Raw genomic sequence first — 16,868 nt, 5'->3', positions numbered from 1 at the left:
CTTTATAGTATTAGATACCCAGCCTGTCATGAATTGTACCACTCCAATACCTGTCATCTTGGGACGACCATTTCTAGCTACTTCTAATGCTTTGATCAACTGTCGAAATGGAATAATGAAAATGTCATTCGGGAATATGACTATAGATTTTAATATATTTAACATTTGCAAACAACCCGAAAATGACGATGAAAATGATGAAATTTATGGAGTTAATCTGATCGACTCCATTATAGAAGATGCTCTTATCCCATCTCTTTCTTCCAATCCATTAGAAACATGCCTGACTCAATGTGGAAATACAGATGCAAACCAAGACTTTAGAGAAATCAATGCTATATTAGATTCAGCTCCTTTGTTGGATACAGATAGGTGGAAATCTCGTTTTGAAGAATTACCTCCATGCAACAATAGTCCTCTACCATCTAGTGTTCAAGCACCCAAACTTGAGCTAAAACCTTTACCATGTGAGCTGAAGTATGCATACCTTAGTCAAGAAGAGACCTTTCCTGTGATCATATCATCCCAACTCGAACAAAATCAGGAATTAAAATTGTTAGAAATTCTCAAGGAACATAAAGGAGCAATAGGATGGACAATTGCAGATATTAAGGGAATCAGTCCCTCAATTTGCACCCATAGAATTCATCTAGAAGCTGATGCCAAACCTTCTTGTCAACCTCAACGTCGATTAAACCCAAACATGAAAGATGTAGTTAGGGCAGAAGTTTTAAAACTTCTGGATGCGGGTATAATATACCCAATTTCAGATAGTAAATGGGTAAGTCCAACCCAAGTGGTCCCGAAAAAATCTGGTGTCACTGTAGTCAAAAATGCCAACAATGAATTAGTTCCAACTAGAGCCCCCACTAGTTGGCGTGTATGCATTGACTACAGAAAACTTAATTCTGTCACTAGGAAGGATCATTTTCCTCTACCTTTTATTGATCAAATCTTAGAAAGGTTGGCAGGCCACAAATTTTATTGCTTCCTAGATGGCTATTCAGGATACAACCAAATTGCAATTGATCCTGAAGATCAAGAAAAGACCACGTTTACATGTCCTTTTGGCACTTTTGCTTACAAGAGAATGCCATTTGGATTGTGTAATGCTCCTGCAACCTTCCAAAGATGCATGCTCGGTATTTTTTCTGACATGGTTGAGCGCTTTTTGGAAGTATTCGTGGATGATTTCTCTATTTTCGGCTCCTCTTTTGAAAACTGTGTAGACCATTTAAGGCTAGTCTTAATGCAGTGTGAAGAAGAATCTAATCTTAAACGGGAAGAAGTGCCATTTCATGGTAACTAGGGGAATTGTGCTCGGGCATATCATTTCATCTGAAGGAATCGAAGTGGACAAGGCTAAAATCGATTTAATCACTAACTTGCCCAACCCAAAAACTGTCAAAGATATACGGTCATTTCTGGGTCATGCAGGGTTTTATAGGAGATTCATTAAAGATTTTAGCTCAATATCAACGCCCCTATGTAATCTTCTTCAAAAGGAAAGCGAATTTAATTGGTCTGAAGAATGTCAAAAAGCTTTTGATACGCTTAAAAGCTTGCTGACGTCTGCTCCCATCATACAACCACCCGACTGGTCACTTCCTTTTGAAATCATGTGTGATGCTAGTGAATATGCAGTTGGGGTAGTTTTAGGGCAAAGAAAGGACAATAAGCCTTATGTTATCTACTATGCAAGCAAGACTTTAAATAGTGCCCAAATGAATTATACTACTACGGAAAAGGAACTGCTTGCCGTAGTATTTGCGCTCGACAAATTTAGGTCTTACTTGATTGGATCCAAAATCATTATCTACACTGACCACGCTGCCCTTAAGTACCTTCTTTCAAAAAAAGATGCTAAGGCGCGTTTGCTTAGATGGATCCTTCTACTTCAAGAGTTTTTTCTAGAAATAAAAGATAAAAAGAGGGTAGAAAATGTAGTAGATGATCACTTGTCCCGTCTGACTCTTCCAGATTCCTTAGACAATTCACCCATAAAAGACACTTTCCCTGATGAGCAACTGTTTGAGATCACATCTTCACCCTGGTTTGCAGACATTGCAAATTTTCTAGTCACATGTGAACTACCAAGTCATTGGAATAAACAGGACAAACGAAAATTTCTGACCGAAATAAAAAATTTCTTCTGGGATGATCCTTATCTTTTCAAATACTGCCCAGACCAAATTATTAGGAGATGTGTACCTAATGACGAAATTATTAGCGTCGTCTCCTTTTGTCATTCAGAAGCTTGCGGTGGTCATTTCTCTACTAAGAAAACGGCTGCAAAAATTTTACAGTGCGGTTTCTATTGGCCCACCTTGTTCAGAGATTCCCATAACTTTTGCAAAGCTTGCGAGCGTTGTCAAAAGTTAGGTGGAATAACTCGTAGGAATATGATGCCCCTCAACCCAATTTTAATTATCGAAATATTTGATTGTTGGGAAATCAATTTTATGGGGCCATTTCCTTCTTCATTTGGAAATTTATACATCTTAGTAGCTGTAGAGTATGTCTCCAAATAGATAGAGGCAATTCCTTGCAAGAATAATGGCCATAAAACTGTTCTAAAATTTTTAAAGAAAAACATTCTTTCCAGATTTGGAACGCCTCGAGCCATCATCAGTGATGGAGGTTCACACTTCTGTAATAAGCCTTTTGAGGCTTTAATGCGAAAATATGGGATTACACATAAAGTCGCCACCCCTTATCATCCACAAACAAGTGGACAAGTTGAGGTATCCAATCGAACAATCAAGAATATTCTGAAAAAAACGGTTAACCCAAATCGCAAAGACTGGTCTTTGCATTTAACTGATGCACTTTGGGCTTATCATACTGCTTTTAAAAGTCCGATTGGTATGTCTCCGTACCGTCTTATTTTTGGCAAACCTTGTCACTTGCCTGTGAAATTGGAGCATAGGGCATACTGGGCTATTAAGAGATTTAATTTTGATATGGATAAGGCTAGTTCACTACACAAACTTCAACTTAATGAACTAGAGGAAATCAGGAATGAAGCATATGAGAATGCTCAAATTTATAAGGACAAAATGAAAGTCTTTCATGATAGAAATATTATGAGAAAAATATTTGAGCCTCCCCAGAAAATCCTATTGTATAATTAAAGACTTCATTTATTTCCAGAAAAATTGAGATCTAGGTGGACCCGCCCGTTTATAGTTAAAACTATTTATCCGTATGGAACCGTTGAGATAGAGAATCCAATGACCGGTAATATTTTTAAAGTAAATGGCCAACGTTTGAAATTATTTTTGGATAACTTTACCCCAGAGGCTGAATCGACCAATCTGGGAGATCCTGTTTATCAGGATCGATCTCTATATCTGCTAGAGATCCTCATTCATGTTAAATATATATATATATATATATATATATATATATATACATGTTTATATTACTAATATGCAAGTTTGGGGTTATTATCCCCAATTTGCATCCACCCTCATCGGAACAACCCATCAGGTATCCTCTCATTTATTTGTTCCATTACTGCTTTTCATTTTGCAACATTGGGGACAATGTTACATTTAAGTTGGGGGGGGGGGGGGGGGAGATTACTGTATATCATACTAATTGTCATATCTTTGAAGAAAAAAAAAGGGGGTTAAGATTTCAGATTTTTAACTCCAATTCTAATCTTTTTAGCTTGGAATTGCTTGGACAATAGTGTCGACTAAAAAGTGATAGCAGTTCTAGTTTGAGTCTTCATTTTCCTCTCTCTTCTTCTAACATGATAGAAGATGATCCAACACTTACACGAAAACATATAAATTATGGGGTGTTAAAACTTATGACTAAGATGAATACTGTTGATCTTTTGGGATAATTTAGAGTTATGTGTATGATGAACACCTATAAAAAAAATAAAAAAATAATAAAAAATATATATATAATAATATAAATAAAAATAAAATGAGTTTATTTAAGTCTTCTCACTGAGTAACCGGGCATCTTGCCTACAAAGCAGCGATATTCGCGTAAAAAGGTGAGAATGACTAAGATAAGACTCTGAGTGACTAGTTCGGCCTTGGAGCCTGGTTGACCTGAGTTATTAAGCCTGTTAGGGTGTCTCTATACCTAGTGCCCTGAGCCATCTGGATTGGGAGTCACTGGTCCAACACTCGCTACATGGGTTAACTAGAAAGCTTAATAAGGCTAGACATTGCACAAGTCACTCGTCTCAGTATTTATTGATATTAAAAAAAGAAAAAAAAAAGAAGAAGAAGAGAAAAGGGTGTTCATTACCACTTAACTTTAGAAAGTCTTAGAAAATTAAAGTGCTCATGTTAGAAGTAAGTAAATGCCACTCATTTATTTGATTCTATCTTGCACCTCACTACCTTCTTGATGTGTTAGCAGACAATGGGGTATTCTGAAACTTGGGTTAGAAACTGTTAGAGTTATGATAGTTGATAATTGTCCTTGCAATTCTAGGTTAATACATTTATTTCGAGTTAAAAGTTTGAAATCTATAACTATGAAGTTTGTGGGTAACTTCCCTGAAAACCTTCATGAGATAACACTCGTCCACTAGGGTAACCTAGGGGTTTAACGGCTTGTTGCACGTGCTAAGTGCAATCGTAATGCTCTACGAAAGTGAGTATTTATTTTAATTCATGCATATTGACATATATTAATAAATGATACTTTTGCACCCTCATTTTATCATTTTCACACTTAATTGCTAGAGACTAGCAATAAGCTAGTTGGGGGGTGTGATGAGAGCACAAAAGTACAATTTTCATACCAGCTTAATTAATATTATAGCTAATAATTATTGATAAATTTGATTAATTAGTGTTTTATTTGTGTTTTTTTTTTTGTAAGTAATCCAAGAGACCCAATAATATTGGGTTTGAGCCCAAATCAGCAACTCCCGATTTCCCTCTTCACCGAAGAACAACAGCATCTCATCCGTAGAATCTTCCCAGGAACCGAAAAGAAATCAAATAAACCGGTCCTCTGCTGTACTTCTTCAAAACCGGAAAAATTAGAGTCCAACCGAAGCATTGTTTCAGCTGCTTCATCGTCCCAAACAGCATCCCAACAGCCATCACGAAGCATCCAGCCGGTTGATCTCCTTTTCCCAGCAAAAAACAGAGTACCAGCCGTTTCGTCCAAGGGAGTCCAAACGCCTTTCCACAGCAGCTCAACCGCCCGATTTCCTCCAACCAAAAGGACGTCTCAGATGTTTCTCCGTGATAACAGGGAAGTCCAGCCGAATTAAAACCTTCCCATGACCGAGTCCATCGCAAAGCACCCAGCAATCTCGGTTCGACTTCCATCGCGAAAACAGGGAGCAAATTAAAATCATTCCAACGGCCGGTTTGATCTTCATTGATTCTCAGCGTCTCTTCAGCGTTGGGAAAATCCTATAAAAGGGGGAGGCATTCGGGAGGAGAGGGGGGAAGAAGATTCATTCGGGAACCATTCCAGAGAAGAGAATCTGAATTCGGGAGGAGAAGAGGCATTCATCCATCATTCGAGCATTCAGCACTCAGCAGAATTCAATCACTTGGAGAAATCTGAATTCGGGGTGGATCATCCATCATTCGGGAGGAGAAGATCAATTGATTATTCGGAGCCCTTCCGGGAACAGAGGAGAAAGCAATCATTGTTCCTCGGGTCAGTCTTCATTCGGCGAGAAGAGAAGAAGAAGAGGAGAAGGCCCAGCCTGTTTGCGGGAAGAAGAAAAAAACAGAACATCTGTTTTTTTTTTTGAAGGGAGAATGATATTTTTATTCCTTGATAATTCTTTTATGTCTCCTATCATGAGTAGCTAATCTCTCTTAGCTAAGGCTAGGGAATAGCTTAGTATTTTTTTTCATGTATTCTTTTAATCATCAATTAAATTTTAATATCATTTATGTGCAGTGAATGTTTAGGAATTACTTTAAACTTATACATTTGTTTGATCTGTTATTTCCCCCAGGGTATAGCAGATGCTTAGAAATCCCTGTAGTCTAAAGTAAAATTAATGCAATACTGTCCATAAAGATCCATTTATTTATGATTTTCACCGCTTTATTTTCCAGTTAGGTCTTCACTCAGATCTAACTGAGGTAATAGGTGAATAAAAGAAATGCATGAAGAAGTGCTAAGCTGAATCCCGATGCCTTAGTTATCCCAAGCTGAATATAAATTAGCCTTTAGTTTTTTGTTCATAGTCAAATCCCTATGGATACGATCTCGGACTCACCAAGAATATTACTTCGCTACACCCTATACTTGGGGTATCCTACTTTTAAGTTTTGTTTTAAAAAAAGAGCAAGATTAAAGTCGCAGCATTACCTTTATTGCAGTGGTGGGGGCCAGGTAACCTTAAATTATTCCGGCGTTCCACGCGCTTCGGGGCACTTTTAATGAGAGGAGATGGGGCGACACCCTTTCGCCCTTCGAGGCCGCCTCGTGTGGTGGGCTCATGATGGAGCTCCGAGATTCGATGGGACGCTGCCTTGATTCTGTATTCGAAGCGTCGATCCAGATTAAATATGTCGCTTCGGTTTTCGGGGCCGACACGTAACACAATCTGGACAGAAGGCGGGATCCAGTCCCGCCGATCTGGGCCGTCGGGAGGGTCTATATAAACCCCTTAGCTTAGCCCTAGAAAGGTCTTGCTTGGCCGCTTGTTGTTGCTGCTTCCCCTTCTTCCTCCGTTTCTTTTCTCCTTTTCCAGCTGTGACCGAGCCTTCCCGGCGGTGCCCTGAGGCGATTTCCGGCGACCCCTCCGTAGGTCATTTTTCCACGTTGGCTCGGGGATTCTCCTTCTTCTTCTTCTTTTCTTTCTTCGTTCTTTGTTTTCTTCTCCGCCCTTCTTTTTGAAATGGGACTTGGTCCAAATGAGGTCGGGTCTAACCTGACTGAGGAGGAGCTAGAACTGGTCCGTTCCCGGTTCTTTTTCCAGCCCGGGGGACCGGGTGACGAGACCTCCTCCAGGTCGAATCGGGGTGTACGTTGAGACACTCTGGACCGGCCTGCGGTTCCCTCTTCACGAGTTCGTGAACGATTTGCTGGTGGAGTACCAGCTCGTCCCAGCACAACTCGCTCCGAACTCATGGAGGACCATCGTCGGATTCCTATCCCTTTGCCTTGCGCACGGAATTCCGATCTTGGTGAGTGTCTTCCGCCGATGCTTCTTGTTGAAGTCGAACCCAGCGGACGGAGAGTGGCTTTACTTCGCCTTTCGGGGCGGTATGTCACTCTTCCGAGGTGCCCCTTCCTCTATTCATGAGTGGAAGGGGAGATTTTTCTTCCTTTCGTCCGAGGTCTCGTGGGGATTTGACCCGAGGTGGGGGCATCCCCGGCTGAAGGCCCTCAACAGGCTCACCCAGCTTTCGGCGGATGAGCAAAGGATTTTTGACGCTCAGCGTAGTCTCGGGAGGGATATCATTGTGACCGACCTCCTGAGCGAGGAGGCCTTGGTGAACGTCGGCTTGAGCTCGGCGTGCCCCGAGGGTAAGAGCAGTCACACTGCTCCTCCTTCATTTTGCTGTCTTTTGCCTTATTTGCTTTTTTCCTTCTTTTCTTAGCGCTGATCTAACACTTAGAATTTTTCTTCTTTTCAGACATTTCCAACATGGTGACAAGCAATACATCCCTTTTCGCCCGACTGAAGAGGAGGGCAGTCGAGGCTGGCGGGGCTCTTCCCAAGCCTAAAAAGAAGGCCAGGTCGGCCTCCACTTTTGCTCCTGCCGAGGCGAGGGGCTCTGGGGCCGGAACATCCAGGTCTGTCCGGAAAAGGGCCCCAGCCACCGAGCACGCGAGCTCGAATTCCGGGGGGGCATCGGACTCGGCGCCTCCAGCTTGCCCCGCCCCCATCTCTCAACGGGCAAGTCGACCAATCATCCGTCTGCAGCACTCGAGCCCCGAGCCGAGCAGAGGCCCTGGGGTCCCGAGCATGTCCCGCCCCGCTGTCGTGAGTTCGGGTGGGCCGAGTTCGTCAAGGGCCGGAGATCGCTCCGGGAGGGGGTCTAATGACCCGGAGTCCCCGATCCGTGAGGGCAGTTCGGCCCTCCGAGATAGCGATGTCGCGCGCGCAGTATTTCGCCGCGCGTTGCTCCCGGCCGACCGGGCTGAGTTCGAAGCCATCGAGCTCGGGGATATCGTCGATCAGACGTACTGTAATGCTGCCTGGGTAAGTCGCTTTCTTTTTTTTTTTTGCTTTGGTTATTGGTATTTCCTCCACTTTTACTTATCGTTGTTTCTCTTGCAGCATCTCCACGAGATCGATACACTGGTATTCATAGCCTCTGGATGCCAGAATGAGGCTCGGCGATTCCAGAGGCAGCTGGAGATGGCCGAGAAAAGGCTCGTCGACTCTGAGGCCGCACGGGCAGAGGCCATCGCGCGGATGGAGGCTGCCGAAGCCGAGCGGCGATCGGCAGTCGATCAACTTGAGGAGGAGAGGGCCGCGCACACTTTAGTGAGGTCAGAGTTGTGCGCCTCCGAGGCGCGTCTAGCCGAAGCCCGTGCCGAGGTCGCCGGCCACAAGTACGAGGGCGGGGTTCTCCGCCTAAAAGTCGAGCAGCTCGAGGCTCGAGAGAAGAGGGCGCTGGAGCAGGCCCAAAACGCAGTGGAACTCTTCAAGGAGTCGGAGGAGTTCCGCGACATGTTGGAGGAGGAGGCCGTGGATGGGTTTCTCCGCGGCTTCGAAAATTTTTGGAGGCAGATACACAGGTTCTGCCCCCAGCTCGACCTCGGGGATATTCGGCCTAGGTCGGGGATCGGCGAAGAGAGCGAGTTCGATCTTCCCGCATCCCTTGAGGCCGAGGAGGAGGTCGCCGAGGCCGGGACCGGCACGGCCGAGCAAGCAGCTCGAGATACTCCTTCTGGGGAAGTTGCCGGGGGCGTTCCCGAGGCCACTGGCGAAGCCCTATCTGAGGCTGTCGCGGAGGGTCCCGAGCTAACCCCTGCCGAAGACCCCCCAGTGATCGTTGTGGATGACCCCGATGTTGGCGCCGATGAAGCCGCAGCCTCCTAGAGCTTAGCCTCCTCTTTTTCTTTGTTCTCTCTTTTTTTGTAAACAAGGTCGGCCATTGAAGTCATTGTACGGCCGGACCTTGATTTTGTACTTAGCCTTTGGGCCTTTATCAATGAAGAGCTTTTTTCTAAATTTGTGCTTGTCTCTTTTTTGCATAGTAGGTAAACTTTTACCTTGGCTGCTTAAGTTGAATTCCTCTCCCACGAATTTCTCTAGGTCTTCAATCTCGGCCAAATCCATAGACCTAGATTCCGGTAGCATTCGCTAGATTGTCAGGCTTAGCTCTGATAGGAATCGCGTTAAGGCTCCGGGTTTAGACTTTAGAAAAATTCACTAAGTCCTTGAGCTCAGGCTCCGAAGAAGTCCCGCTAATCCTTTAGGCTTAGCTTCCGGAAATTTGGCCAAGTCCTTGGGCTCGGCTTCTAGAACAAGCTTGTCAAAGCAATTGAAAAACTCTTTATCTTTATCTACTTGACTGACATGAAAAACAATTGAAAAACTCTTTGCAGTTATATGTAGCATCTCATCTTTATCAACTTGACTGATCTAAGGTTTGCTCAAGCTTAAATTTTGCACCATGTCAAACTAGGAATGGACTTCGTCAGTTTAGATTATGAAATGTTATGCCTGGTGACACTTCATTGCCACCTGTAATATACTTTTATCTGAAATCATTATAATTATTAACCAGTGTGGAGTTTCTTGTGCAAAATTTACATTTTTATTACCTTATGCCATGTCATCTGCTCAAAAACATGTACATTGCTACATTTTGACAAGCTAAATTATAAAAATTTGAAACATAAATAATACCATTTTCATAAATTAGTTTCCATTTGGAATACCATAACAGTTCAGGAAATATGTTGTTTTGCAGAATGCACATATCCTAGTTACATGACTTAAATATCTGGTAATCATTCTTGCTTGGTATTGCTTGACCAGTTGACTATATATGGTTACAAGCAGTCCTCATGCAATCAGACAATCCTAAAGGACAGATGTGGCATTGGATAGATGAGTATCCTTTTACTATCTTTGGCCATTGTCACCATATTGCTAGATCTCCTTCTACTCCATATGAAAACAAAAGCAGCCTTGCTGCATTGAGCAAACTCTTTTTATTTTGCATCTATATTCATCATTCTGTAATTTCTATCATGTCCAATATATATTGTGGCTTACTAGCACAATAGCCATGCATCTAGTCATGGATAGATGAAAGGTGAAAATGTTCTGAGATGACCTGCTCATGTGCATCACGTTCCAGAGGTGGACCAATAGAGCCTTCAAATTAGCTCGTCAATGGAAGTCATGATAATGAATATGAAGCCATTTCTATTTCAAAGGATAAAATCATGGATTGTGAGATCAATAGATGACATAGAACTATAGCTAATATGATTGTTTATGTTCATGTGTATATTTTGCACAAACATCAATTTTGATTCACCCCACTGCCTTAAGCTCTGGGAGAGGAAAGCAAGACCTCAAGCACTTCCTCATTCCCACAACCTTCCCAACCACTTTAAAAGATCCACAGACATCAAAAGATGAAAAGTACCTTTTTTTGTTATATAAAGAGGGAAATAATGCGTCTTACAGGAATTTGGATTAAGTTAAAGAAATTTCTTACCTCTATTTGGCTGTCTACTGGTAACATTAGAGCCACCCATATAACCTATAGAGTCCTTGCCTGTGACATCTGAAGCGACATTGTCAAGCCCATAACCAAATGGGCCAGTACCATCAAATTCCGAGGATGCCGATCTCCAAGTTGGGTCTCCATAAACTGAACTACCACCATATAGCTCTGCATAGTTTCCTTCATATCCACTGGATATTGCAGTAAGGGAAGTGTTACCAGCTCCAGTTCCACCACTCCTTCCAAAACTGCTCGCCAAACCAAAGCTATTCTCACCATTTCCATAACTCGAACCCCTACTATTATAGCCGGTTCCGACCCCCCCAACTTGAGATGAAATAGGCGAAGAAGATCCACCCCAGTTCAGGCTACTATTGCCAAAGCCACTGAGACTCCCGCTTCCTAAGGTCATGTAGGCATTAGAACTTGCAGAGTTTGTAGTGTAGTTAAGGCCACCATTACCCCATACATTACAAGCCATTGAACTAAAAACTGACCCAGAATTACCACTACCTCCACTGTACCCAATAGAACGGTTGTACCTACTTGAATTCCTGCTATAATAAGGGTTCAACCCTCGACCATATCCAAGATTGTTGCTGAATCTTGAACTTCCTCCAAAACTTGTGCCGAAACCAGGCTCAAAATTCATCCCCATTCCAAAATCAGGACTAAAAGAAGGGAACCCATTCTTTGCACTTGCTGGTGGTCCCAATCTACCATCTATTCTCATTCCATAGCCACCTATTGAACTTGGATTGTAACCCTGACCATACCCATTAAGAAAGCTACTGACCCTATTCAGGCCATAGTTATATCCACCAACTGGCGACCGCATGTTGGGCCCCGGGGACAATTCTTTAGGAACAGCTCTCTTGACCTCAACCATCTTACCATTTAGCTCATGAAAGGTATTAAGCAATACCTTATCCACAGCATCCTCTGAGTCATAAGTGATGAATCCAAAACCCCTTGGCCTCTGAGTGTTGTGATCATACATCACGACAACATCAATGATATTCCCAAACTGATCAAAGTACTTTTTGAAGTCACTCTCTGTTATAGTTGATGGGAGGCCTCCCACGAATATCTTCTTGGTGCGGCCAGGACCAAAAGAACCATAAATAGTAGTGTTGCTTCTATTAAGGATGTGCTGATCATCCCTGGGAACAGCTTTTTTTGCCTCCACCTAAGGATTATTCATTGACCCAATAGTAGTTATAACATAGACAAATTTGTTTCTCAACAATTCTCTTAATTCATGACATTCCAAATCCATAACCATAATTCACTACCAGCATTACCTCAAACCAAATGAATCAACAACAGTTAATATGAATCAAGAAAAGAAGATCGGAAGTTACCATCCGGCCATCAATCATGTGCTTCTCCATGATGACTCTCTCAGCCACAGCTGGGTCTGCAAACACCACAAACCCGAACCCACGGGCCCGGCCAGTGGTCCGGTCCTTCATGATCAGAGCCTCAACCACTTCCCCATAAGTCTTGAAGTACTCCCGGAGGTGGTCTTCATTCGTATCCCACGAGATCCCGCCGATGAAGAGTTTGCCAAGATCTGACTCCATTCTCTCTTCTGCAATTCGCACCACACAATCCATCATCATCATCCCATGTACCATAAACCCAATTCAGAAAGAATCTACTTTATCCACTAATCAAAAAGATTCAAACACACACAATTCAATGTACATCCAATCGTTCTCTAACAGATCCGGGCTAAAACATTCTACTTGAAGGGGGAGGAAAAAGGATTTTTGTACAAAATTATATTTACATATACCTAGTTTTTGATTAAATTTGGCGAATTATTGAGTGAGAAACAAAAATATCAGATGATCCACGAGACAGATCCAGTAATAAATATTTGAGCTTAAGATTCCAAAAGAGAAAAGAAAGAATAAATCCAGCAATAAACGCAAGATAGGCAAAGAATTCTTCTGATTTCGTTCGAGGAGACCACATACCCCTGGAGGATCCCATCCGAATCGAATCGAAGACTCCAAGTCTCGATCGGATAACGAAAGATCGGTGGCAGAGAAAGGAGGGGGAGGAATCGAGGAAGGGCTCACCGATCCGAGGCGAACTGGGATCAGTGAAACCGGGACGACTTCGATCGGCCTCTGATCCTAAGATCTGGCAGTCTTCGGCATGAGAAGAACAGCAGCTGGCCTCCTCATCCTTGCCCTCTCCTCACCACCCCTCCTTATTTTTATATTATATTATATTATATATATATATATATACTTTTTTTTATATATATAAATCTTTTCCCCTCTTTTCAAACTACTTTACCTCTTCCTTTTCTACCTCCAATGCCGCTTCATTCATTCGACAATGGAAGGAAGGAAGAAGAAATGATTTAATATATTTTTGTCTATGTGTAAAGAAGAAAGGAAGACAATACAAATAGGGAAGAAGGGGTGGGAGATAAGGGAATGAGAAGGGAAGGTCAGTACGATGATGCTGCGTGCGTTGGATTTTAAACATTTAAGTATTATATTTTCTAATATATATCAAACAAAATATGTTACAAAGTTTTGGGGAAAAAAATGTTGACTATAAATTTAAGCCAACCTCCATATCCGCCTGACATTCCCGATTGTTCTTATCTGGCAACTAAATATTAGTTAATTTATAACGATAGGCTTATTAGATATTAGTCATTCATTTAATAAATTAAATATAAGTATTTTAAAGAAATTATTATTATTAATTTATAATATTATAATATTTCTGAGAATTTTTATTAATGGGATAAGAGAAGAGGAAATGCCAGGCCTTTTGAAATTCTTACAAGCGTCTGGGTTTATTGTTGTCAATGCAATAGAGGACATTCTTGCAATTTGAATGGTAGGGACGAAGGCCCGCAAGCAATAAAAATAGGAGTCCACCAAGTGGAAGCATCCTGGCCTGACACATGCTTGCTTACCATAAGATGGGAGATGGTCCAGTGGTGTCGGACCATGTTTCATCCAAACCATCGTTTTTTGGATCTCGAAAATGAATTTGCCCACTTCGATTCATACATTGGATATTGGTTCTATAACCTCCCAATGACCCATTGATCTTAATCTATTAATTGAAACCAATCTTCTTTTAATTGAAACCGATCTAAAAGAAGTCTTGTTGAGTGAGGTAGAACCCAAACAAAATAATTGGTCCAAGGGTAAATATAGATATCAGCTCCAACCAAAAGAAACTATAGAAAAGGAACTAAACTATAGAAAAGGAACTTGGAAGATTACTTTTTGTATTTTGACTCGGATTAGGATATAGTTCTCTGATGATATCTTTTGATACTCTCATCATTTTGTTCTTACAAGCTTTGTAGTTAGTTGTTGTGGCTAGAGGGGTATGCCCTCCTAGCCTTTGATTTTTGGGGTATGCCCCTATGCATTTGTACGTCATTTCTTCAATTTGATATATACACACTTACCTTTATCCAAAAAAAAAATCTCAATCGGCAAAAATTCTCGAAGAAGCTTCTTTTTCTTATTTTTGTGAATATAGCTTTATCTTGCTTTCTTAAAAGCTTGTATTTACACATTCATTTTATATTTGGGTGATTGATTCAATCAAGGGATTGAATCAGAAGGTCTAAGGTTGTAGTTGGTGATCCTTTGTGAAAATCAGCCGGATTGTTTGTGAGCCCGAGTAAAACAAACGAGGTGATTCATTATGAGCCGTTAAAACAACAAGTTTGGTTGTGAGCTTGTAAAACAACCGTGCTGTAATTCTAGGATTATAGTGAAAATCTCAAGTAAAACTTGAGGAGTGGATGTAGGAGTAAGGTTAGCTCTGAACCACTATAAATCTTGTGTCTTTGTGTCGTGCCTTCCATTGTCTCACTGTCTTCATTCCTTAAACATTCCAGACTTACACTTTAGATTAATTACAAGTTAAAATTTCACATCTTTAATTAACATCCAATTCACCCCCCTCCCCCTCTTGGGCTGCTTGCTGGGCAACAACCTACCGGAAGGAGAGAAGATTCCAGCACCCATCAAGGGTGTTCTCACTGAATTCGAGGATGTGATGCCCCTCGAGTTACCCAAGTGATTGCCGCCAAAAAGAGAAATCGATCATCAGATTAATTTGGTGCATGGAGCACATCCACCAGCTCAAGCACCATATAGAATGGCCCCACCTGAACTCCAGGAGTTGAGGAGGCAGCTAACGGAGTTGGTGGACAGCGGGTTCATTCGACCTTCGAAGAGTCCGTATGGAGCACCGGTACTTTTCCAAAAAAAGTACGATGGTTCGTTGAGATTCTGCATCGACTACAGGGACCTCAACAAGCTCACGGTGAAGAACAAGTACCCCATTCCATGGACTCTCAAACACCACGAACAAAGAAGTAACCCTTCGGAGTACTTCAAGATATCCGGCCTTCTGCTATCTGGCAGGAATGAAGTAGGAGTACTACTAATGAGCTCAAGCCATGCAGGGGAGCGAGAGATAGGCCAGTGCCACTCCTGGCCGTCAATAATAGCCTCCACCTTGGCATTCTGCCCAAGGCCAGAATCATAGATAAACCTTTCTCCAAACACCTCAATAAGAGGACCAAGGGGATGCCAATGGTCAAACCAATATCATGTATATTTTTTAAATAAAACCCTTGAACTCGCTTCCTTGGAACTACGCAAGCTCCACTTGGATTCAGGACCACCACCACATCTGAATCCGGCTTTACCATGGCTTGTAGCTGGGTAAGCAAAGACATGTCGATGACCACCTCGTAGTCGTCGATCGGCGCGACCACCGCTATCACTAGTCTAGTCCATGCGCCGAATTGGATCTCAACATCCTTCGACGTTCCGCTGGTAGCCACTTCTACGGAGTTGACCGCCTTGAACATGTGTTCATCATGTTCAATCTTCAGATTTAACCTCTTTGCCGCTAGGTCCACGAAGAAGTCAGTGGCACCCGTATCAATGAGTGCCTAGAAGGTGTGACCACCAATGCAGATAGGTGCATAGAGCAGACCCCGTGGCCCCTTGGCCTTCAGGGCATTGAGACTGAGTGAGCCCATCCTTTGGTCGGTCTCTTGCTTCTCCTCCACTGCCATAGATGTTATCTTGCCCCTCAATGGACATTCCATCACCTTGTGCGGTCCATTGCAAATATAGCATGAGATGGTGCTGGTACCTTGCACCACCCCTTTGCCCTTCGCTTGGGAAGCCCCTCCACTCGAGGAGCCCGGATTCGAGCCTTTTATACATTCCTTCTGACTTGATTTCGCTCCCCCACCTTTGCCTTGTTTCGATGCTTAGGCTTTGGGAGCTGTGGGTTGAGTCTTGAACTCGATGATAGCCTAAGCTTGAGCTATCGCCTCATTCAAACTCTAGACTCCTCTTCGCTGCAATTCTATCTTGGCCCACGGTTTGAGCCCATCAAGAAAAGTGAAGAGAGAGTCCTTGTTGCTAAGGTCTGGTACCTCCAACAATAATTTGCTGAACTCTCGCACATACTCACGCACATCGCCCTTTTGCATGAGTCGTCGTAGTCATGCTCGAGCATCATCCTTTGCGAATGCGGGGAAGAATAGCTTCCGAAGTTCAGTTTGGAACTGTGCCTAAGTGGTGATTGGAACAGCCCCTCGTTTCACATCGTCAGCCCGACGTCGCCACCAAAGCATCGCCACATCCCTCAGGAACATGGCTGCCGTGCTCACCTTCATGGCTTCCTCCCTTACGCTGGTGACCTGCAGGTATTGTTCTACGACAAAAAGGAAGTTATCCACCTCCTTCGTAGGCCGTCGTCCGCAGAACTCCTGTGGCTTGGGAACATCAAGCTTGTGCAGGCGTGGTCTCTCTTGCGACCTCCATTGTCAATGGAGAAGAGGCAACGCCCATAGTGGTACTTTCCTTTAAAAGGTCAACCACCTGATTTTGGAGAGCCTTCACTATGGTCTCCAACTCCTTGCTATGCCGCAGCACTTCCATATAGCGCTGCTCTATATCGAATGAAAACTGGTTCAGCTGAGCGGTGATCTCCCCTCGGAGGGTTGCGTCCCTACCCTCAAGGTCCTCCATTCGCTCTTCAACATCAGATATTTGGGCCTCACACCTCTGTAATCAATTGTCGGCAGAGATAACCGGAGATGAAATGCCTAACCCTTGTAGGGAATCATCAACTGGATGTGTACTACCCATCGCCATACCTCCTCTTGAGGCAGGATCGAGATCCACG

At 43.0% G+C, this 16,868-nt stretch overlaps 1 protein-coding gene across 8 annotated transcripts in view; it reads right to left on the bottom strand.

The window, feature by feature from the left end:
- Positions 1-13,110, bottom strand: part of LOC103698410 (uncharacterized) — a 36,341-nt gene extending 23,231 nt beyond the window's left edge. For 2 of the 8 annotated variants that reach the window (XR_005507812.3, XM_039117849.3), the window contains exons 1-3: positions 12,641-13,107; positions 12,020-12,249; positions 10,647-11,844 (exon numbers count right to left, since the gene is read on the bottom strand). Coding sequence is in view for 1 of the 8 variants with exons in the window: in XM_039117849.3 (XP_038973777.2) it covers positions 10,647-11,844; positions 12,020-12,249; positions 12,641-12,656 (1,444 nt within the window). In the remaining 7 variants the exon portion in view is untranslated. Of the gene's footprint in view, positions 1-10,256; positions 10,349-10,646; positions 11,845-12,019; positions 12,250-12,640 lie in introns of all 8 variants that reach the window. The other 6 variants (XR_016396429.1, XR_016396428.1, XR_005507811.3 and 3 more) reach the window with 6 other exon arrangements.
- Positions 13,111-16,868: the final 3,758 nt, after the last annotated feature.

The sequence above is a fragment of the Phoenix dactylifera genome, chromosome 9 (assembly GCF_051530095.1).
Source record: "Phoenix dactylifera cultivar Ajwa chromosome 9, Ajwa_hap1_PhDact_Kaust_v1.1, whole genome shotgun sequence".
NCBI lineage: Eukaryota > Viridiplantae > Streptophyta > Magnoliopsida > Arecales > Arecaceae > Phoenix > Phoenix dactylifera.
Note: the sequence above shows the minus strand (reverse complement) of the source record. Positions and strands in the feature narration are given on the sequence as shown.